The 23009-nt window shown below is 39.8% G+C and overlaps 2 protein-coding genes across 3 annotated transcripts in view; both read right to left on the minus strand.

Annotated features, from left to right (window-relative positions):
- Positions 1 to 994, minus strand: part of mtmr11 (myotubularin related protein 11) — a 37784-nt gene extending 36790 nt beyond the window's left edge. Inside the window, exon 1 of the mRNA XM_035955427.2 lies at positions 846 to 994. The gene's annotated coding sequence lies outside the window, so the exon portion shown is untranslated. The remainder of the gene's footprint in view (positions 1 to 845) is intronic.
- Positions 995 to 1872: 878 nt separating this feature from the next.
- otud7b (OTU deubiquitinase 7B) overlaps positions 1873 to 23009 on the minus strand; it is a 38702-nt gene continuing 17565 nt past the window's right edge. The window contains exons 2-12 of one of the 2 annotated variants that reach the window (XM_023286228.3): positions 21205 to 21449; positions 20341 to 20511; positions 18007 to 18234; positions 16692 to 16793; positions 16046 to 16173; positions 13777 to 13883; positions 13290 to 13417; positions 11033 to 11182; positions 9889 to 10003; positions 8534 to 8612; positions 1873 to 7601 (exon numbers count right to left, since the gene is read on the minus strand). In XM_023286228.3, the coding sequence (XP_023141996.2) occupies positions 6123 to 7601; positions 8534 to 8612; positions 9889 to 10003; positions 11033 to 11182; positions 13290 to 13417; positions 13777 to 13883; positions 16046 to 16173; positions 16692 to 16793; positions 18007 to 18234; positions 20341 to 20511; positions 21205 to 21289 (2772 nt within the window). In that variant the 5' untranslated portion in view covers positions 21290 to 21449 and the 3' untranslated portion in view covers positions 1873 to 6122. Of the gene's footprint in view, positions 7602 to 8533; positions 8613 to 9888; positions 10007 to 11032; positions 11183 to 13289; positions 13418 to 13776; positions 13884 to 16045; positions 16174 to 16691; positions 16794 to 18006; positions 18235 to 20340; positions 20512 to 21204; positions 21450 to 23009 lie in introns of both variants that reach the window. The other variant, XM_023286227.3, reaches the window with a different exon arrangement.

The following is a 23009-nucleotide window of genomic DNA, read 5'->3' on the forward strand; positions in this document are numbered from 1 at the left end:
GGATCAAATGACATTTTCCACTATAGATTCAGTGGTTATATGAGCTCATTTGTATTGATATTTTTCACACAAAAAAAAACACTCGGAGCTGAACAAAAAAAGGAGGAGGGGAAAAAGTTTTCCGGTTCTTTCATGCTTTTTGACGATGACAGCTGCATTTGGAAAATAAAACAAAACCTACACTCATTCATTAATGTACACATTATTATTATTATTATTCAGGGTCGGAGCTTACTTCACACGGTTTATATTCTGCTGGACAACAATATATCTATGATGCATTAGATTTTATAAATTTATCACATATCCTGTGGACTATTTCTTTTATCAGTCACTGGAGCTGCAAATTAGCTTCAACTATATGCCTCAGATGCATTTAACAATGGTTATCTGTATGGTCTGATTAAATTAAATAAAATAAATTAATAAATATGCAGAAATATAAACTAGGGTTGTGAAATAAAAGTACATGAATAAAAAAAGATTTATCTCTGGAAGTGCATCAACCACCTCTATGTACTCCTTTGTCACATATTTTCATTAATCTGCACCCTTGTTTGTTTTAAAGTGGTTCACACACACTAAAGAGTAAATGTGACTTTGGTTTTCAAGAGTGTTTGCTCTCATGACATGAAGGAAATTATTTTTCTAAAGCACACAGCTAAAATGAAAGAATTCAGCTTGTTTATCAGAGTCTCTTGAAGCCATAGCAGAGCCACTGAGCCAACATCCATAAAACCATTCTACTCTTGACCTTCTGCGGTTTCAAACTTTCAATGCTGCTCCTGAAAAACCAAATAATTCTGTTACTTCACCATCTACAGCCCATTTCTACTCCACTGTACCTTTTTCTGATCCTTTAGCAGGTCCGTGCAGGGACAGACTCCTCTCTCTCATCCAAGCTTGTGGAAAGAACCCACCGACGACCGTATTTCAGACAAATACAAGACAAAATTCCTTTCCAGCGAGAACAGGGAAAGTTTGAATAATCCTGAGCGACGCTTTGGCCTGCCGAACAGGTGGGGAGACGGTGTCCTTGTGAACTATAATAGAGAGAGGTCTGGATTTTTTACCACATGGGAAACTGTTCAATATTACATAAGGGTCTCCAATTTCTCTAATACATAAAACAGTCGCAGACACAGGACCTTGCATCATCTGAGCTGGAGTTATTCAACAATGTATAATGCAACAAGGTTAGGGTAATACAGAGCAACACAGACATAAAATAAGTGTTGAGAATAAAAGATGTGGCTGAGCTCGTGTTTCATGTTGATGCATTGAATTTATTTTTGTTCCACTGAAAGGTTTCCAAGTTTTTATGTCTCTGCTGCACCGGTTTAATAATAGGGGTGATATCTTGAGTTACTTGAGGAAATTCTCATTTTCTTTTGCCTCATAGCACCACACTAAATGAACAACAAGCAACTGTAAAAAGTAGGATTGCAACTAGCTATTATTTGGTCTATAAAGTGTCAGAAAAATGTGAAAATTGTCTAAGGTGATCTCCTAAACTGCTTGTTTTGTCTGATCAATGGTTGAAAACCAGAAAATAACAGTTTTCTAGCACAAAAGGAAATTAAATTCACTTGACTGTCTCATTTGAGAAACAAGAGCCAGGGAGTATGTGGTGTTTTGGTGTTTCTACATAAATGAGGAACCAATCATTTACTAAAATAATGTCCAATTAATTTTCCATCTTCCCAGCTATTATTCCTCGGCCATTCTGCAGTCACGTGATAAAATGTGTAAAATCTAAACTATTATATGCCGCTTAGTTGAAAATTAGTAGACCTTCAATTAGATTTTATGATCTGTAGATAACGAAGAGTTCGGCCATGAAAAATCACTGAAAAGATTGGAAGCAGAGCATTCTTGAAATACGATGAGAATTTATTCAAACGGTGCAAAAAAAAATGTAATAATTATAATAATAATAATAACCTAACATAAAATCTGATGTTCTTTCTATCCAGATTGCACTGTCACAGCCTTAGGGCTCTCCTCTCAAAAAAAAAAAGAAAAACATAAAACAATTTAAAAAAAAAAAAAAAAACAGATCAAAATACCAGGACAACTTAAAATCAACTTAAAATAATGCACAAATTTGGTAGAATGGTTTGCCATTTACATGCAACAGTTCCAGTCCCATGCAACTCGAAATATTCCATGTTAATGTTACTGATGATGAATATTCTGTTCCCACAGAAATGACAGTGTCGTACAATATAGAAAAATATATCAGGTCGGTTGTGCCGCAATTCTGAGCCATTTCTCTTCTTTCTTGGAGGAAATGAGCCGGGTCAGCGCAAACATTTCTGTCATGCTTTAGCAGAGCACGGATTGGTGGCTGCAGGAAAAAAAAGTACAAATCAAAAAATAAAAAGCAACAAACAAATAAAAGCCAGACTGCTAGACAATTAGCCATGTGAGAAAGAACATCCTAAATCATCTCAACTAAACATTCCACAAGGAAACCTATTAAAAAATCTCACTATAAATATATATTCTCAAATTGTTAGGTCAGCATTGAGGAAATTAGTTTGCAATGAGAGAGCCTCAAGTATCAAAAGGCCCGTGTGGGGGTCACTTTCAACCGCCTTATTCTGGTTAACACCAATTCTACCCCAAATCCAGGCTCTTACAAGCTTATCCTCAATACCATTTTTAGTATCCAACAATATACATTCTTACCCTTTTAAAAACACTGTAAAACTTTGGGCTTACAAAAATAACTCGGAACATATTTATAGAACCTCTCACTGCTTTTTTATTAAATACAAAAAAGTGTTAGTAGCCTGTAAAGTCTAATGTTTCTGAGGCATCCGTTTCATTGCAAATAATAATAAAAAAGGTTTGTCAGCTAATTATTACTTTGGAGGGAAAAAGAGAATGCACACATACACATTTTTAAAAACAGGCGTCACCTTCCCTAGCTAAGGGGGCATTTGAAAGGTCTGAAATAAAATCGAAGTGCATGTGCACATGTCAAAACACAAACACAGCAAATGCAAATGTTTTTTTTGGGCAGGTGAGAATAGTGAGATTTAAGTGTTGTATTGAGGTTAAAACTCTAGTTTCAGTTTAAATGCACAGCAAAGGATTCCCTCCTTCCTTGAGCAGCTTTAGCGACACAGAAAATATTGTACTGTAGTGTAACATAGTGTTAAATTAGTACTACTGGCAATCATTCCCATTTTGGTTATTTTGGTGTGTGGTATAGCAAGACAGCAGGGCCAAACATTTAGTTAAAATTGAAAACAAAACAAGAGCGCCCCCAAATGGGCAAGGCAGTGAATTGCATACCAAATTGTGCTTTTCTAGTAGATTTAATACCAAAGAAAAGATTGGATCCACAAGAGCAGAGCAACTAGTTGTTCCTTCAAAGAACTTGCTCATAATGGCTTATCACAGGGAAAGCAATAACTTATTGAAGTAATGTAGTAGTCATTTTGACATCAGTAACAGCAAAACAGGCTTAAATTAGAAGTAAAGATTCAAATGGAACATGAGCTGGTGCCAACTGAATTATATGCCTCCCTGGAAAGGATATTGGCATTATCTCAAAAGCTTTAATGTAAATTAATTCTCAAAAGTAATTATTATTTTGGGGGCAGTAGTAGAGAAAGCTGCACGCATTGAAGCAAGCAGTGGATACTTAATATCAGTCTTCCACAGCGTATGAGGACAAAATGCTGAAAAAGGCAACTAGGACACTGAGTTCGATGGTGACACTTGCACCAAAATGCTGTAGCTCTACAGTAACGGAATCCTTTAAAGAAGGATGACCTTCTGGCCTGTGGCCCTGATTTCCCAGAAAACAGAGGTGGCAGTGTCTGCAGAGAAGATCAGGGGACGAGTGGCAGACCACTTTCAAAACAGTGAAACGTTTTGTATCTACAGACATCAGGAAAGTGCTTGAATTTGTGCAAAAACTGAGTGGATTTGGTGGAACGAATGCCAGAAATGAACAGACCGCCTTCAGTAGAACCTCGTGTTTGCAGTGAAGGATCAAACCAAGAAGTAAAAAGCCGTCTTGGTAGTTCAGACACCATTGATATGTGACTTTAAAGTCACATTTAGGGTGATGTGGAGATTGTGTGAAACATTTCAAACCTGTAACAGCGCAGAATGTTTGTCATTCCTTAACAGTGACTTTCAGAGTGCAAGTGTCACTTTGCATCATGCAAACAGAAATTGGAGACAACTGCCACTGATTTAGACCAACTTTATGCCACTTGTTTAATAACAGATCAATAATTTTGCTCTCAGGGGCAACTAAGGGTGAGTTCATGTAACATTTTTCTCTGGCAAGACGCTGGGGAGCGCCTCATCAAAACTTTGTGTGTGAGTTTTGTTTCTATGATAATATCTGGACTAGCATCACTCCTCCTTTTGATAATTTCCATCTGACATCTCAGGATAAACAGACCCTGCCAGATATCATTGGCTGTGACCAAGAATTACTTTCATTGTCAATTAACCTGCCGATTGTTTGCTTGATTAATTGATTACAAGGTTGGTCTACAAAATGTCAAAACATGTTGATTAGCGTTTCCCAATGCCTAGGATGACAACTGTTTTGTCCACAACCCAAAGATATTCAGTTTACTTTCAGAGAAAAGAAACCAGAAAGTAATCAAATTTTAAAAAGGTGGTGTCTGAAAATTTGTACTTAAAAACAATAAAATTAAATAATTAAACCAATTAATCTATTATCAAAACAGTTATGTATCAATTGGTGACTAATCAATTAATCATCGCAGCACTGGTGACAACTCCAGCACCTTTCTGAAAGTTTCTAATATTCAAATAGGAGCAGTTGCAAAAAAAGGCAATGTGCTCTAAAATAAAGATAAAAGGCTTAAGCGTTTTTCACAAAATGGTCGCATACGCCCTCTCCTCTTTGGGAACAACGCAAAAAAGATGCTGCCGCTAGAAAATAAGCTATACCAACACTTGACCTGTCTGAAATCCCAAAATGTGTTTCAATAATTTAATTTCTTGGCAAAATATGACTGATGTCTCCAAAATCTGCTGAGCAGAACATAAATTTTTGACCCTGAACTGTGTCAAATGCCTTAAACACAAACTATTGTCACAGAAACAGGAAGACCCAACTAAGAAAGAAACATTTCAACCAACATTTAAATACTCTGGGTCAGGCTCTGGGAATAGTGTCTTACTGTAGTGCTATGTTGCTATATTGTATTGTTCTTAAAATGCCTGATCAATAAGGTGACCTGGTCAATAGCTCTTAAACTTTAAAAGGCTGACATCTTCATAATCCAATTTACAGATGGACACACATGTAGAATCTTTATGTGATATTCGTTTTGCCGGAAAGATGCGTCTAACAGTGCAGAGCAGGAGTGTCATGGGCATTTATGTGTTTGCATTCTATAATATTAGCACCACAGCAGCCCACAGAACGCTTAATCGTTAGCATTGCACGGTACTTTGAATTTGCATTCTGCAAACGATTACTGATGAGAAAGCAATTCGGCAAGGATTATTTCTGCTGTTTCCCGAGGTATGTATGACGCAAGCATCTAGTAACAATAGTGTAATATCCGTATAACACTGAACTTACCCCAACCCAAAGTGACCTAAAATGCTCAAATATCCCTTAGCTAACCGGTCCAACTTTATCACAGACACTGGTTCTGTTTGTGCTTGCATCACTGGGGTGTAGTAGTGTGAGTCTGAATTAGTGTATCTATATGTGCATGGTCTGTATGTGTGTTAATGAGTGCATGTTGCTTGCCATATACATTCTCTCCACTTGGAGGAGACAGTAGCAAGGCATTCAACTCTAAGAGGGAGGAGAGCCTGTAGTTCACACACACAAACACTCACTCATACACGTCTGCATAACAGCCACAGCAAAATGTAACAGAAGTGCAGTTAGTTTACTCTATGGTCTAACCAGAAGTCTGAAACCACCCTGTTTACTTTGTAGTCTTGTCGACTCTCTCGTCAGTTTCAACAGGAAATGACAGCTAAAAAGGGAGGGAGATGGTTGCCTTTCCCTGGTCCTTTCAGAGGCTGATCTGCTCCGGTTGGTATTGTTTTTAACTGAAAAAGGCCACTCATCAAATTCAAGCCACAACGAAGTCTGTTCAGAACCTGTGGATGGCTGGTTCTGTCTCCCTCTTCTTCAACTCTTCCCGGTAACAGTAGGAGCAGTAGTTGCCCGTCTCGGGGTGTCCGTAGTAGGTGCAGCTGGGTGTCCGGCAGCGGCTGGACTGCAGGCTGGCCAAACCGCCAGCGCTGCCCAGTGAGTAGTGTCTGACAGGGGGCTGCCCGCTCCGAGAGTCTAGGTTGGAGCTCATGTCCCGGAACCCGTTAGTGTAGTTCCCACCAGCGGTCTCCGCCCCCGGGTAGTCCGGTGGGTCAAACTCCAGGGGGTATGAGGGTGCGAGACGAGAGGGACTCAGAGAGGAGGGGCCTTGTAAGTTATTGTACTGGGGATGGGAGGGACCCTGTGCTGTGGGGATGTGCCGGGGGAGGGTTGCGTATGAGGGGAGGCCAGGGTAAGAGGTTGCTGGGGAGCCACCAGCTAGCTGGCGTCGAGTATCCAAGTAGCCGTGCATATGAAGATGCTGGGTTAGGGGTGCTGCAGCAGGAGGTTGGTCTATGAAGGACGGCCGGGGGATGGGAACAACACCAGAGTACATAGAGGGACTCAAAGGAGTTGCCTTGAGTTGGTTGAAGGAAGGTGACGAGTTCTCCGACAGCTCCTCTTTGGCCTCATAAGGCCGGTAACTTAGCTCTGTAATACCGACCACCTCCTTCTTGGGTGGCTGGATGCTGTTAGTGACGCCTTTCCTCTCCGCATCACGCCGCTGTTGTTCTTGCTCTGCCCGAAAGCGCTCCTCTGCATCGGCGAGGTAGCGCTGGATCATCTCCTCCTGGAAAGGCTGCCGGTTGCTGGTGGTGAGAAGGCTAGCAAAGATGAACTTCCTCTCACCTTGCATGGCGGCTCGCAGGATCCCCAGGCTGACTTTGACATCAGCACTGTACTTGTAGGTCTCGCTCTCTGTGCTGCTTCCACCACTGCTGCTCATGCTGCTCCCGGTTCCATTGAGACGCTCGCTACCTGAGGAAGGGGAGCCCTTCCCAGAATCCTCTGAGGCGTGGGCTGAAGGCGAGCTGTCCTTGCTGCCCTTCCTCCCCCTAAAAGAGCCCTTCTTCTTCTCCCCACCCTCCTGCTTGGCACCTGCAGCTCCAGCGTTCTTTCCTGTCATCAGTCCGCCCACGTTTTTCTTCAGTTTGCTGCCCAGGCTTTTGCCAAAGCTGCCAAGCTTATTGGCCACAGAGTCTGCCCTTTTCTTGTCTTTTTCTTTGTCCTTCTCCTTCTTGGTTTTGTCCTTCCCTGCTGTTCCTGTCGATCCGCTGCTGGAGGAACTAGATGAGGAAGAAGAGCAGTTCTTGGCCAAGGAACCGCTTCCGTTGACCGTTGATCCTGTGGTCGCGTCTCCGTTGCCGTTGGAGCTGCTGCTGACTGACTCCTTGTCTGACTCTCCTGAGTCAGGAGGCGTTCGGGTGTCCTCTCCTGCCGATGCTGTGGGAGACTCTGGCTGGGCCAGTGGGGCTTGCTGCAAGGAAACAAAGCAGACACATGGTAGTGGAAAAATACTGCAGATCTGTAGGAGAACATTTTCAACCTAAAAAATATATAACGTTCATACAAAATTTATTTTATCCGTAGTCCAATTCTAGTGCCTTGCAATCCTCATAAAAGTAACATTAAATTCAATCCAGAATGAATACATGCTACTCAGGTACAGGGGAAGCAGTCAAAAAATAAAACGTGAATAGTTTCATTAAGTCAATTTGCAGATAAGTTTTCAGATCTACAAACACATTAAAAAAGCAGTAACATAAAGGATGCTGTATTTGGAAACAGCTACTGAATGCGCTCTGTTGCACCAATAAAGACCATCACACAGCCATCCTGTGGTTAACTGTACCCAGTACATTACTTAACAGAACAATTCCCTTGAATCATATTTCAGTGCAGAGATTCCTGTACAGCTGCCACTCCCTGCAGCATAACCAGGAAGCGGGTATGAACTACTGCGCTCCCTGGTGTGAACATCTGGCACACAAGAGGACCTTTGTCACGGTGTTTGCATGGCATGACTTTATGACCTCAATGGCCTAGTGTAGTTTGTTTTCACATACAGTTTGCACAGCAGTCAGGGGACAGCTGGTCTAATGGAAAAGGAAAGAAATCATGTCCTCATTAATAACCAGTGTGGTAAATTAACAGTAACCGCAAATAGCTGTAATACTTCAAGTCTATCAAGCCCTTTGGTATCTATCTGATTATGACAGGAATTGACTTGCCTGGTAAATTACTAAACCAGTCTTTGGAAATTTGAATTAGCCTTTGTGGTTAATTGAAAAGTAATTTCCTGTTCTCGTAATCACTCACTCATCATGCCCGCCATTAGGAAAATAAAATTTATGATGAATCCTTTTTGAACTTGCCAGCTGTAGAAGATGTGTGGAGTTTGTTCTTTACCTCACAGGGCAGGGGCAGCCAAGTGACCGTCATGTAGCTGTGCAACATCTGGAGCTTGGCCTCCAAAGAAAGAGCCACACTGGGTGGAGGAGGGAGAAAAAAAAAACAAATCAAAGTTTAGTGAGAGGAGACTTCTTGCCAGTGATTCCAGTGCTAATGGAAATGGAATTACTGTTTTTGTTTGGGTAGCTGATGATGTTATTTGTCATTACACAGTCACAGTCATGAGCTGGTGCCTCTGAACTGTGCTGACAGGGGTAAACATGTGTCCACAACAGATAGCTCCAAAACAACGAGCAGAGGTAGGAAAAAAAGAAAAACAGACTAATGAAGCCAGATGTAAGCAATAAATGTAGCACTTCTAGTGTTGCAAGAAGAAATAACATGAGGGTAGCGGTCTCCAGATCGACCCGCAGATTGATTGGCCAGTATGCTCTGATCAAACCAAATTCTCACTGGTAAGACAATCACCAGTGTTACCCTCATAAGGACAAAAGCGCGACATCAATAGTCTTCCAGAAATTATACATTATTTTTGGTTGTGGGAGGAACAGTCAACCTGTGAACATCTGACTTTGATTTCACCATAAAATAACCAGGTTAACATGATTGAATATGCTGCAAATACCAGCTTACTATGTCTATTTAGATCCATACAGGCTAGTAAAACCAGCAGTCAGAGTGCACTGTGACTCATTAAGGTTATATAGCCATAACGTGCAGATTTTTTCTCTGCGGCCAATCAATTGGTTCAAGGGAAGGTACGATTTCAGTCAACCGATGTTTTCTTTGGTTAATTACAGCCTTAAATAAAATGTTCAGGAGGAATATAAACAGAACATGAATCTGTTCCGTGTGAGAATGGTTGATTAGTTCTAAAGATTTCCCTATTGCTGCTGCTGAAACTGGTAAATTGGCTCTTAATGGTAGAACAAACTGCAAATGCAATAAAAGCATCTTGCTGCCATGCATTCTTGTTCTGCAATGGCCTTTTAACTCACTGACCTTTTCAAAATAATGTTAACAGCCACTCGTTGTTTCATCAGAATAAGACATCCAGTGCTACCAATTGACGCAAGGAAGGTGGAAGGTTATTTTTACCGAGCTGCTATTTCAGTGCACTGGTTCATTCATAGAAGGTATTTAGAGCTAATCTTATTGTCACTGGCAGCGAGTGTCACTAATCTGGAGTCACGGGTCAATCCCTACACACTGACACTTGCTGTCTGGCACGCACATTTAAGTGAACATATACAACTCTTGTTTTATCTGCAACTTTTGTTACTTTCTAATGAATCCGTTTGTAAAAAGCACCTTCTCAACACGTTTGACCTAGATGTAAAATTGTCCTTTACCTTGCTAGCATCACGTTGTCTGTGTCATCCTTTCCCCACTCCCAGTCCTTCCCCGGATCCACAGCAAAGTGCAGGGGCAGCATTTTGTGCTCTGAGTCAGTGAGAGGGATCACAACTGCTGGTAGAGACAATAAAAAAGTATTCTTAGAAAAATCATTTCAATCCAGCACTCTAGATTGTCTGTAGACTACAACATGCCTGACTCCAATCAATCCTTTCGATTTCTATTTTACTTTTATCTTGCTGGCTCTGACCAATATAGTTTTTTTTTCTTCAATATATCAGTTTGATATTTTTACACAAGCAGACAAGTCAATGTTTCGGACATGTTTTGAACTTCGAGGACAGACATGAAATTGCATCATAAGAAATTAAATTTTTTAAAAATCTGATTCTCTCTCACTTAATATAGCTCTTGATAAAAAAGACCTTCTTCAGATCTTCTAAGGTTGCAACTAACAATTAGTTCTATTAGTCGATTAGTTCTCAATCAACTGATTAGTTGTTTGGTCTATAAAATGTCAGAAAATAATGAAAAATGGTGATCAGTGTTCCTCAAAACACAAAATGACTTGTTGAATCCATAACCCAAAGATATTCAGTTTATTGTCATAGAAGAGTAAAAAAACTGATAATATTCAAACTTAAGAAGCTGCAATCAGAGTGTATTGATATTCATTCTTTAAAAAATACTCAGGCTATCAGAGTAGTTGACTATTAAGTAAATAATTGACAACTAACAGAAAAATCATTGTCAATTGGTTTCTAAAACCAATCACTTTAACATTTGACAAAATACTATTGAGCCTATATTTTTAGTCCAACCTGGTGTTGAGCTACCGTGATCAGTGGATACACTCAAAAGCCCAATGGTCATTAGTCACCATCTCTAAATAAACCACTAAGGCCAATATTAGAAAAAGACTTCCTCATCAAGCAAAGGTACCAAGCTGTGAAGTGGCTGTGAGTGCTTACTAGAAACCTCTGGCATTAATTTCTCATGAAGACTGTAAGTAAAAGCGTTTCCATGATTGATGCACTCTGGTTTATGGCTTTAAGATATCTGCTGCGTACAAAAAGGCCCCTCAAATAAATCAATATGCAGATGGTAATAATTATGGATGATGCACGAATGATGTATCACCTTGCTCTTTGGAGCTGTCCTTCTGCTCCATGGAGACTAGGGCAGAAAAGTGCGCCTGGTCATATGCCAGGACCAGGGGAGAGCGATGGCACTTGGCAGCTGGCACTTCCAGTGGTAGGTAGATGCCTCCGAACGGGATGGGAGCAAAGGCTGGGGAGAGGTAACAAGGACATTAATATCTGAAAAACGTTACCTCAGCACTGCTTCCAAGCCAATAAAGCACACTGGGAGGATGTGAGTCAAAAATAAAGACAAAAAAAAAGAATGAAACCAATGTTGCTCTTGTTAATCTGCTTCCATAACAAAATCATTGCCACATGTGGCAATCAATAAACACGTTAACCACTGACAGCTATTACAGCTACCAGGCTATTACGACAGTTTCTTCAGTTTCCTACAAGAATACTGTCAGTAGTTCTTAGTGAGGAAAAGGTACATGTGGCTGCACATTTGCTCTTTGCAGCAAAAATGTGTCAGCCACTATTTGGCAGCAGTTCATATTGTTTGTTTGAACCTGTTGCAGATAACAGATGGGTGGCTTTACTTCATTTGAAAAGCACAGTCACGTCATCAATCACTGACAACTTCAGCCGGGCTCACACTACACAAGTTTTCAAATCCTAGCAGACTTTGATATTGGCCTGCATCCCGCACATAAGGGGAAATTTCACATATATTCTTCTCTCTAATCTCAAATGTGCACACACAACAAGATTTGAAAATCGGTACAGCACACGCTACAGGATAGTAATATGATCATTGTGCCAGAGGGAGCAGCCAGGGAGTCACCTCACATGATCTCATGGGGAAGCAGATGGAATCAAAATGAGGATGGTCATGCAAAAACCTGCTGTAAAACTAATAACACTTTGCATGGAGAAATAAAGGAGGTTATATTAGTCTGAATGAGAAAAAGATTGAAAAGAGTTGGTCAACACAGTTTGTCTGTTCTTTACTGAAAACTGGAAGGGATATTTTAACTATCAGTTTTAACATCCATTGCTAATATATAAGCCTCAAGGGTTGGAAAAGGCTTGTTTGATGCTAACATCACTACATAATGCATAGGAGTTAGATTACATTAAGAATAACATCAATAACAGCTGATGGATTTAAATGTTGGTTCAAAATTATGACATCCAATAAAAACCTTTCATTTTAGTTCACTTATAGAGATTTTCTTTCTATTTGTGTGATTTTGAAGGTTTACTCTACATGTATGGTTGCTGGTGAGTAAAATCAAAGTGAACATATTAAATAACACATCATAAAGTGCGGACAATATAAAATTCTAGTCAATTGTTTAGTAACAATGGCCTGAATTAATTCATGAAATACTCAGCACCATCAAAACAATGTGAGGACTATTAAAATAACATCTGTACAGATGTTTAAGCCCTGACAGTCTGAATATTTGATGAATCAGTAATAAAAGCTATTCTTCTTGTATTTATTTCTACTGTATTTAAATATTTATTGAATCTTTCAATTTATTTATGTAGTTTAAGGGGGACAGGTTTGGTCACCTGTCTTGGTTTGGTCACTGATCTTATGCTGATTTACCTGAGAACTTATGTAAAGTTACAGTTGAACAATTAACAGAGATTAAAGATTGCGTGTACAGTATTTTAAAAAGCTGCCCCGACATATTTGAAGTCACTGGGGGCTGTGTACAAACTCATTTATTTGTTAGAGAACATTTTATTAAATCAATGTGTTTCTAGAGGTTCCTGTACAGACCAGACGAGATTGATGGCTGGAAAATGTCCATCTTGGCAACGAGGCAAAGTTTATCTCGGATCAGTTTTTTGTCTAGCGTTGCTTGGTAGCAGTGTTCACTGCTCCAGGTGGTGGTATTCTAATCATAACCACCCATGTTTTAGCTCCTAAATATCAAATATATTTAACGTCATTCAGGTAGCTACAATGAGTGTGCAAGCACTACAATGGGTTTTAGACAGGATCCTTAAATGCCTCACATTACCAAATAATCTAGGCCGAACATCAGTGCAGAGCAATATCCCAGACCAGGTCTCTCTCTCGATTATAGGGAGGGGTGAAATGGGGGTACATCTGCCTGAAACTCCTACAGTGTGGCCTCAGCTTTTCGCCTCAAAAGTTTTTCTTCTTTTTCAATATATTGTGCAAGTTAAATATATGACACCAGTCATCTATCAGAGAGACTGTGAAATATTGAGAAATATTACTAAACACAGTCTATGACTAATTACAAGTGTGACGTTTCAGGCATATTTACCTTCTCCTCCTGAGTCCCTCAGCATGGTGTCAGCCACCACCACGATGGGCCTTCTGAGCACGTGAGCCAAGACAAAGACGTGGAACTCCTCTAAACTCTCATAAACTGGCTCATCTGACGACTCCGCCCTGAAGACAACAGCAGCAACACATCTCGTGGTTAGCAAACACAGTTGCTTAAACTGTTGCAAAAACAGATAATGAAGCAGACGGTTATTTCTATGTTTTGTTTTGGAGTCCTTGTGATTGTAGACATTGCGGTGGGCAATAAAAAACACATGGAGGTAGGAATATCAGGAGAAACCACAGAAAATTTCAGCATTCAGCTGGATGGCCTTAAGCTTGTCACAGTCAGAAGCAGATTGACTAAATGAGGGCTCGCCACTCAGTTCCGATTGTGAGCGCAGTTGTTTGTTCATGAATAGAAACATGAGCGTGACTCAGAGTGGTGAGTTAACAGGCTCTGCATTGTCTGAGCCAGACCTTACCCGTTAGTGCCGTTGGTGCTGTAGTGTATTCTCGGCTCACTGGAGGCAAGCTTTAACAGTTCATTCCACTCTTTCTGCCACTCCTCCTCCGTGTACACCAGACCGGACTGAGGAGAAAGGAAGGACACACACACACACACACACACACACACACACACACACACGTCTGCCATTTAGAGAGGGAGTGTCAAATGTCACAAAAGCATGCACTGACGTTATGGCATCTTACCGCAAGGTTACATACTGACAATTGAGCCTAGAGCCTTTACATACTGTGTTGTTCACACAGTAGCAACAGAACCCTCATCAATATCATGTTTGACTTCCTTAAATAGGCAGAAAGAAACCCATTAATATACTGGATTTTTTTATAACACACATTCATACAGAAAAGCTTCCCAGCCACAGTCCTCTGATGCTGCCCATTGATGTGTTCCACTAGAGCAATTCTTGTTTAAATATGTTGCTTATGCACATTTCAGAGGTAGCTGATGAAGAATGGGTGGATATCAGGTGGTCATTCTAATGGTATCTCCTCCTCCTCCTTCATATGTCTGCATGCTTTCTGCACTTTAAAAACATACTGGATGTTCTATAAAGCTTGCTTTAATGGGCGGAGGAAGACATTGTTTTTCTGTAAGAAAGGCTCCTCTTTCTCTCTTTGTAGCAAAGTGCCGCACATACTCAACTCAAAACAACCTCTAATCTGTCGGCACAGTCTTCAAAAGTGGTAACAATAAAGGGTGGTGATACCGGTGCTTACAGATAATATAATTAAACATTAGGATAATGATAAAACTATCTTAATATCACTGTTTGTGTTTGATAATATAATCAGCATGCTGCCAAGGCTGCACAAAGCCTTGTTAATCTTGTCAAAAAAACTATGTAAATAAACTGTGCCAAAAAAATGATACCCTTTTCTCATGATGAAAACAAAACAAACACTGAATAAAGAGTAATATTTCAAGAACTATGATGAATGAACAAATCGTTGTTTGCAATAATTTTCAGTGGAGTCATACACACAACACACTTTCCTCCACTGCTCCAAAATTCCTTTTGTTCAGTAGATTTTTATGTTTGACCTATTGCACTACTGTTAATAATAAGCACCTTACATTCAGCAACTCAAGTGTCAGTAATGCCATCTGGCATTTCTTGTAAATTGACTTATGAAGCTCATCCACAAATTACAATGACAAGCAGCAACAAAACAGCTGAGACAAACAATGAACACGTAGTCAGCATTTACAAAAAAAGGCTAGCTGATGTTAATCTAACACTGCTAATGCAATGCCGGAGGTGTGGATGTAACAGTGAATATTGTCAGTTCCAGTATTATTGTTGGCAGCCCATCGAAATCATCCTTGAGATGTTCACAAAATAAACACTGCTGGACAATTGTATTAATGTTTTCCAACTATTTAGCATCTCCTCTCAAGCCAATCTCAGACAAAAAACAGGAACGTTGTGAACAAGTGTCTGAATCATCTGCTGAATGAACTGCTGCTATGCAGTGGAGAGAGCATATAGTTGTGGTAATGCTAATGCTAATGCTAGGTGAGCCAGACAGGAGGTTCAGGGTTCAGAGTTTGGAAATGAAAACTATACTGAGGACAGTCTGTCTGTTGTTCATCATTGCAGCCTTTTGCACTAACCTTGTGATAGTAACATGAGAGATAACCCCTGTAACCATGGTAACCATACACAATGATGGCAACAGATGTTGCCTCCAAGTGTTTAGATGTTGTATATCATCAAAAATGCAAGAATGAGACTAAAATGGTTCTAGTTTTTTCGACTAAAAGTAGGCTTCAACTAATACACTGTTTATATCAAAATACAAAGTGAATCAAAATTTGCTGCCAAAATAAACACTAGCACAAAGTGACAAAAAGTGACTATTTTTTCTGTTAAAAAGTCAATTATATGGAAATAAGTTTCAGATTTAAAATACATATACATGGTTGGGCATTATTCTGTTTGTTTTTAATAGGTTAGTAATGCATAACATGCTACAGGATCACTTTTTTTTAATATGACATGAAATTTTTAGACACCTGGTTCAGGACAATTAAAACACTGAAAACTAATCAGCAATATGAAGCTGTGTATAGTTCAAATGATTTACGGCCGCAGATTGGCATGCACTATCTGGGACATAAAGCATGTTCACGAACTTCTCTATGCTGGAGACCACCACTGTCCAAACACAGCCATCAGAACAACAAAGATAACCCACAGACGTGTGACCTCTGTAACAAACCTCTTTGTTCTGCTGGGTCTGCTGCCACCTCCACCGACGTTTCAGTGCCTCCCTCTCCAACCCGTGATCCATCAGCGCATACAGGGACTTCCGTAGCATCAAGTCTCGGTCATGAAAGCCCCACATACCTGCGTCACAAAACAAAACTGGGTCATTTAACACACTTCAACAGAATTTGGCTTGCAACTGTACTTGAAAAATATAAAATAATGATGAGGTGCAGAGGCTCCAGCTGCTTTTAAATTTTTTTTTTGAATTTAAAATGTTTCAAAGACACAAATGATCTTGTTTTTGTCTGTTGAAATATCAAAATAAATACTGTATTAATTTACAAATGCACATAGGCTGCTATTTTTTGCCTTAAATGTGTGAGTATCTTTTGAAGAGAACAGGTTAAGCCTATGAATATTACACTCACCTACTATCCAGGGGATCTACTGGAGCATAGCCTGCACATTAGCTGAGGCATTATTAATTTTCTCGACGAGGACTCCTAAGTGGGCCATAAAGCCTAAGCGAACGTGCACTGCAACGCTGTAAAATGCAATTAGTGCTTAAGCTAACAATGAATCTCTCCTAATGAATGCTAATGGAGTGTGAACCTGGACAGTATTGGGGTCTTGTTTAAAAGGTCTGTGATACTCACCGAGCGAGGCAGCGTGTAACAGGCAGTTTCCATCTCCACTTGTTGCCAGAGGCAGCAGACTCTGGCAGTTTGGGACTACTTTTGTCCACCAGTTCAGTCGCCCTGCAGGCAAATACGAAAAACTTAAGTCTGCAGTACAAACATGGTAAAATTGTAATCTAAAACAACTGTTGTAGTAATTCTCAAATGGATATATGGTGGAGATCATAGCTAAATATGGTGCTGTACTGCATTACATTACATTGAGAGGCATTTCATATTTCTTGTCCTCCCTAATGTTTTCCTGGAAATAAAATAAAATGGTAATAAAATTTGCACTCAAACTAACCAAAACATAATAAACTCAATGATGTAATAACTTGACCAATAATGTAATAAAAATATCCAGACTGATGGTCCAGAGTTCCTTATTTGGCATTTGAAGAATGTTATATATATTGGTTTGTAAGGAAAGCATGACTACCAGGTTGAAGTATAGACTTTGAGCACTACACTGGCCAAGGATAAAAACTCTGGGAGATGCAACGACATCCTGGTCATACTGAGTTGGTGATGGACCGCCCCCTTGGGACACTGTCATATTTAGGCATTCCAAATTCTAGGTCAGATAAGTTTTGCTTTTCCCACAAATGACGGTTCCCTAAACCATTCTTCCATTCCATGGATTTCCAACAAAATGCTGCCTCATGATCACAATCTGACAAAACAATTTTCGGTAACACTTTATCTGGAAGGCAATACACAGAAGCCTTTATAAGCCTCCATACCCACTATATGATACTTTATTACATTACATTACATTTTTGGGTGCTATAACTCCTCTGAATATAATGTTGTCCAGCACAGCAACACCACCCAATTATCATTGCAATTATGTTCTCTTTGATAAAGTAAAAAAACTACCTGTATTGGTTTAGACTGCCCAGATGTATCTAATTAACTGATACTGGTGGCTTTTCCATGGACTGAGGACAATAGATCTTAATCACAGAAGACATTTTCATTGTCAACGTGACAGTAAGCTGTTAATATTTTGTGATGTTGTGCAATGTTGGTGCTGATTAAGTGGTTTGTTTGGTATTGTGTCCTTTAAAACCTCCTGCCCCCTTTTGAAAATTTGCTGTCCTTGAGCTAAGAAGTTTCAGTTGTATTTTGCTCTAAGATGCGCAGAGAATCCAGATTCTTAAAAATGTTTGTTGCTAAATACATGTAAAGGGTGCCTACTGTCATGCACTTAGATACAACGCTCTTGCAATAGCAACTCCTGCACATAAAGCCGAGAATTTTATATGCGGGAGTGTTCAGTTCTACTAACCGGCATGCTCCAAGGCCACCATCATGGATTGCTCGATTAGGTCCCTCTCGATGAAGCCACGGAAGTCATCCCGGTACACTGTGAGGTCTGGGAGTTGGAAAGTGCACAGCGGCGTGTCCAGAAGTGGCTCACTGCTGCTACCACCAGTGCTGGAGACGTGAGAGCGGGCCAGAGAGACGATGGTTGAACTAGCGTGAGAAATGCCTCTCGACAGACGCTTCTCCGTAGCTGAAAGACAGCAACAAATCATGTGGAGAAAAGGGGTTTCAGAGTGTGTTTCCAGGTAATTTTTTGTAGTTACTCTTTTTTGCACTTCTTTGAAAAGGAATCTTTGTTTTTTTCACATTCTTTGATTTTATACATCCTATGTATTCTAATTACTACGTCAAGGAACGTGGTGGAGTTATGTGATGATCGCTGTTAGTTTATCCGTCTGTGAGTCTATCCGTCTATTAGTCTGTTTGTCTGTCTGTTAGCAACATTACTCAAAAACAAACAAATGGATTTGGATGAAATTTTTAGGAACGGTCAGAAATGACACAAGGACCAAGTGACTTGATTGTGGCAGTGATTCAGCTTATAGTCTGGATCCACGGATTTGTTAAGGATTTCCGTATCATTGCGAGATAGCGGCACGCCGTCACTGTAACTATGACAGCAAGTGAACACTACATCAGCTGCCTGCTGACGATCACATGATTGTGATCCTACTACAAACCCACTAGTGCGGACTAATCGAGGCTGATCTGTCGGAAATGACACATGGAGCAACTGATTAAATTGCGGGGGTGTTTCCGAGTCCCATCAATTCCCACTGCCCGCTACATATCTAGGTCACACGAGTCGGTATTCATACAGGATATACACATGTATAGCACACGTCTGTGCTCAGTGCAAGGTCGTTTGGTTTGTGGGTACATCTATATTAAATGGCCACATTCTATGTTGCCATGCTTTCTGATCATCAATATCTAATAAACAAATTTCTAAAAAAAAAAAAATGCTGCATTTCTGACAATGCCATATGGCAGAATGAACAGCCTTTGTGGTGTACTGCGCTCTCTGAGTGCTTTTCTTGTTGAATCTTTATTTTCCTATTATCATGAGGTGTTTTTTTCCCAAAATCTTATTCTGAAATTAATTGTGGCACATTATTCCTGTTTTTATGTTCATTCTATATCTATGTTTATTTAAAGCATTTGGTGCATGTAATTTCAGTATCATAAAGCACAAAAGCTACCATGTTTATTGTTGTTAACTGTTAAATTAATTGCCAACATTCTAATAGTCAGTTATTTGTCAAGCATTTTTTTAAGGAAAAAAAAGTCTAATTGTCAGATTCCAACTTTGTATTTTGAATACTGTCTAGTTTCTTTACTCCTCTATGTCACTAAACTGAATATCTTTGAGTTGTGATGTGGTCATTCAATGACATCATCCTGGGAAAATAACTGACAGATTAATCAACAATGAAAATACTAATTAGCTGTAGCCCTCAAAGCACTTTGAGCCATAGGTGTTGTATGAAAAGTTCTATAAAAATATTATTTTGTTGCAAACCTTAGAGAAATTTGGAAAGAAAAAAAAGGATAGCAATCACTGTCTGCAAGCAGCACAAGTGTCAAATCTACATCGCCAATTACTAAATTATATAGATACACTTACTGAGCACAGCATTTACAGCTGGTATAAATCTGCAAGTACAGTTAGACTCAGTTGACAGCTTATTCGGTTCACTGAGCTCAAACTACAATACAATATAGTCGTATGCAACAGTCTTGCATTAAATTCGAACTTCACGAAGCTTATCACATTCAAGCTTTGTTCTGTCTTGGTGAGGTGTTGATTTAACTGTATGATCATGCACGAGGCTGCTGCTTATGCTACTATTTCATTAAATTAACTTGGGTTTATATTACTTTTGCCCGTGAACCTTTATATCAGGATTGCCAGGCTAAATGACAGAAACACTTCTCTGTATAACGCAGTACAGTTCAACAGTAGAGATGAGATGGAAATTAGCCGTATGGCTACAATCTCTCGTATCTACATGGAAATGTACATTAATATGAATTGTCCCATTTTAAAAATAAATAAATGAATGAATGAATGAATGAGTACCACAAGCCATAGCCTCCAAAATTACCATAAAGTTGAATCGACATATGTCTGAGACAGTTACAACAAAAATTGAACATTTCAACATTCACAAAGGCAGATTTTATTGCACGACTGTTGCATAAGACAGTATTGGTTTTAGCTAGGTGTACCTCTTAAACTACTGAATGTGTGTTATGCAACATGAAATCATCTTACTCTTGCTCATGGCCTCACCTTGCACCACTTCATCTTGGCGGTGAAGTATAGGCCGTCCTACCCTGGCCATCTCCTTTTCGGGAAGCAGATACGTCCGCTCTTCTGTGAACGAATACGTCAGGTTCCCAGCATGCACTTGTCGCAGCTGCTCAAAGTCACTGAGGGCAGCAGTGAAATCCCAGTTCTTGCCTGTAGAGAGAAAAAGACAGATAGGGATAGGAACAACATCTGTCTGAGCCAACCTGTCCAGCAAGACAACCTCAAGCTTGTTTTTATGTCGAAATAACACATCCTTAATGAGTTCAAATATTTACCACAAGTCAATGCAACACTGGCTCTCTTATCTTATGTAAAGGCCAGTGGCACATTCTTTCACTTAGGTAAATATCAGAATTTGGAGCACGCCTCAGCTCGCTGGCTTGCTGCTGTTGCTGCATTGCATTACATTTTTAACCCATATAGTTATCTGCAACTTGTGTTGCTGCTAGGCAACAGGAGCCCCGTTGACTCCAGCTATACCTTCCCTCTAGTACAGTTTGATAGCCTAATTAACAGTAACAGTAACAAGCCAGAAGCACTGACTGAGACCGCTGCTGGATCATCAACAGAGGACAACTTCAAATAACCAACACACCCCCCTTCTTTTTTCAGTCGACTTGTTCGAAGAGATTTAAGTCAATTAAAGTATAAGCACAGACAGGATCAAATTGTAAATGAACTAAATACACTTTGGTAAACCGATTTGACAGGTTCGCTCTCGAAGTTAAACTTGATTGGATAAAGAAATACTACTCAGAATACTACTCTGTAATTAATTCATCACTTCACGTTGGTGTTGGTGTAAATATTTATGGTCAATTAGCACAATGCTCTGTAGCTCACCCTCTAGCAGATCTCTGGCCAATCCTGGTTCAGCTCCAGTGGAACGGACAAAGTCGGACAGGACTGCGTCCATATCCACGGTCATGTGATCATGAATTCACAAGGTGGCGGGTTGCGTCCGGGCATAAAAAATATTTTAAAAAAGAAAAGGAAAATAAACAGGTAGTCTGCTCTCCCTGACAGGGCAGCAAGGGTAGGGGTGAGGTGGAGCAGCCCTCTACCTGGAGCTACTATATGAGCCACACCTGGAATAAAAAAAAGCACATAAAATTTTATTAAATACACAGGTGCAAATTCATCAGAAGTTAAACATCTGCATTAAACAGCGTAAAAGGGATAAAAGGAGTGTAAAAGCTAATGTAATGACTTTACTCAAGCCCTTTTCAAATACAAGTCTGTTGTGGCCTAGCTGCTTTTGAACTTGACACCTTTTTGAAGTCACTTGTCCCACCTATGATAACAGCTCTGGCAAACAAAGTGAGCAGGTTTCACAAACTGTTTCCTCTGAAACCTAATAAAAGTCAAATCACAACACAAGTAGGGTAGTCAGCCGCTGTTAGGTGTGATGTTTATCATGTGGGAAACTTTCCTGTGTGGTTTCAGCCTTCATCCTGTTTTTATGAACACTTTTTAATGAGCTGTTATGAACTCAGAGAAGCTGTCAGCGTCCATCATTTAAGTCATGACTCATGATTATTTCAAAATGTGGACTTGAGACCAAGGAGTGCTCCAATCCCGCCTTCAGATATGACCTGTTCAATACGTAAATAGACACAAATTCTCCTGGCAGAGAGGCACACTAAGAAGTCCTTGTCCAGAAGCCATGTAAAACTAAAACCATGTGTCAGAGAAAGCAAGTCAATAGTGTAAATGTTCAGCAAACAGCCAAGATAAAGTGAATTAAAGGAATTTTGACTTTTTCCTGATTAACGGATTGTCAAAATAGTTAGGGATTAATTTAACCTTCAACAACTAATCGATAAATCAAATAATCATTGCGCGTCTAATATATCTTCCTCGATGATGTATACATTTTGAAGTAAATTTGCTTGAGTGGTGTGATATGAGGAAGCAGGGCGCCTTTCAAGAAGCTTCTTTGAAATCAATTAGACAGTTTTAGTCTTCAAATTTCAATGGCAGGTCCGAAGGACCCATGGGGGGCTGCATCGGTTGGGCACCGAAATCAATACAGAAACATTATCAAGACTGAGAGAAAAAGAAAGTCAGCATCAATGGGTCTTCGACACAAAGGATGCAGAGAGCGATCGATGCCCAGCCAGACAAAAGGCATGAATCAAAGCAGCCCTGGCTTAAAGGACACAATTTGGGGGCCAAACCAAAAAGCCTGTATTTTTACAAGAAAGACGGAGCATACATTTTCAGCAGAGCTTTGCACCAGACAGTTCCAAAGAAGGGCTTCAGTTAACTTGCTCAATCAACAACTCAAAGATACTCATCTTACAATGACAAAAAGAAAAGAAAAACAGACAATCCTGACACTGGAGGAGCAAGAAACAGGCATGGTTTTTGGTGTTTTCCAAAGAAGTTTAAGTCAGCAACAAAGTAAAATCGCCACCACCAAGAACATTAGGACTTCAAACAAAAACAGCTATAACATTTTGGAAAATTATTTTGTGAATTGGAGTTTAATTTACTTCAGCATAAAAAAATGTATCAAATGGTCAATGGTCAAGTAAGGTAACAGACTCATGCTTATTGTTGCACATAGTCATCCCACTAGTCATCCCACTAATGCCCAGTTTGATCCAGGAAAATCCCTGATGATGTAATTTTTTTAAATTCTG

Source organism: Amphiprion ocellaris, chromosome 9 (assembly GCF_022539595.1).
Source record: "Amphiprion ocellaris isolate individual 3 ecotype Okinawa chromosome 9, ASM2253959v1, whole genome shotgun sequence".
Taxonomy (NCBI): domain Eukaryota; kingdom Metazoa; phylum Chordata; class Actinopteri; family Pomacentridae; genus Amphiprion; species Amphiprion ocellaris.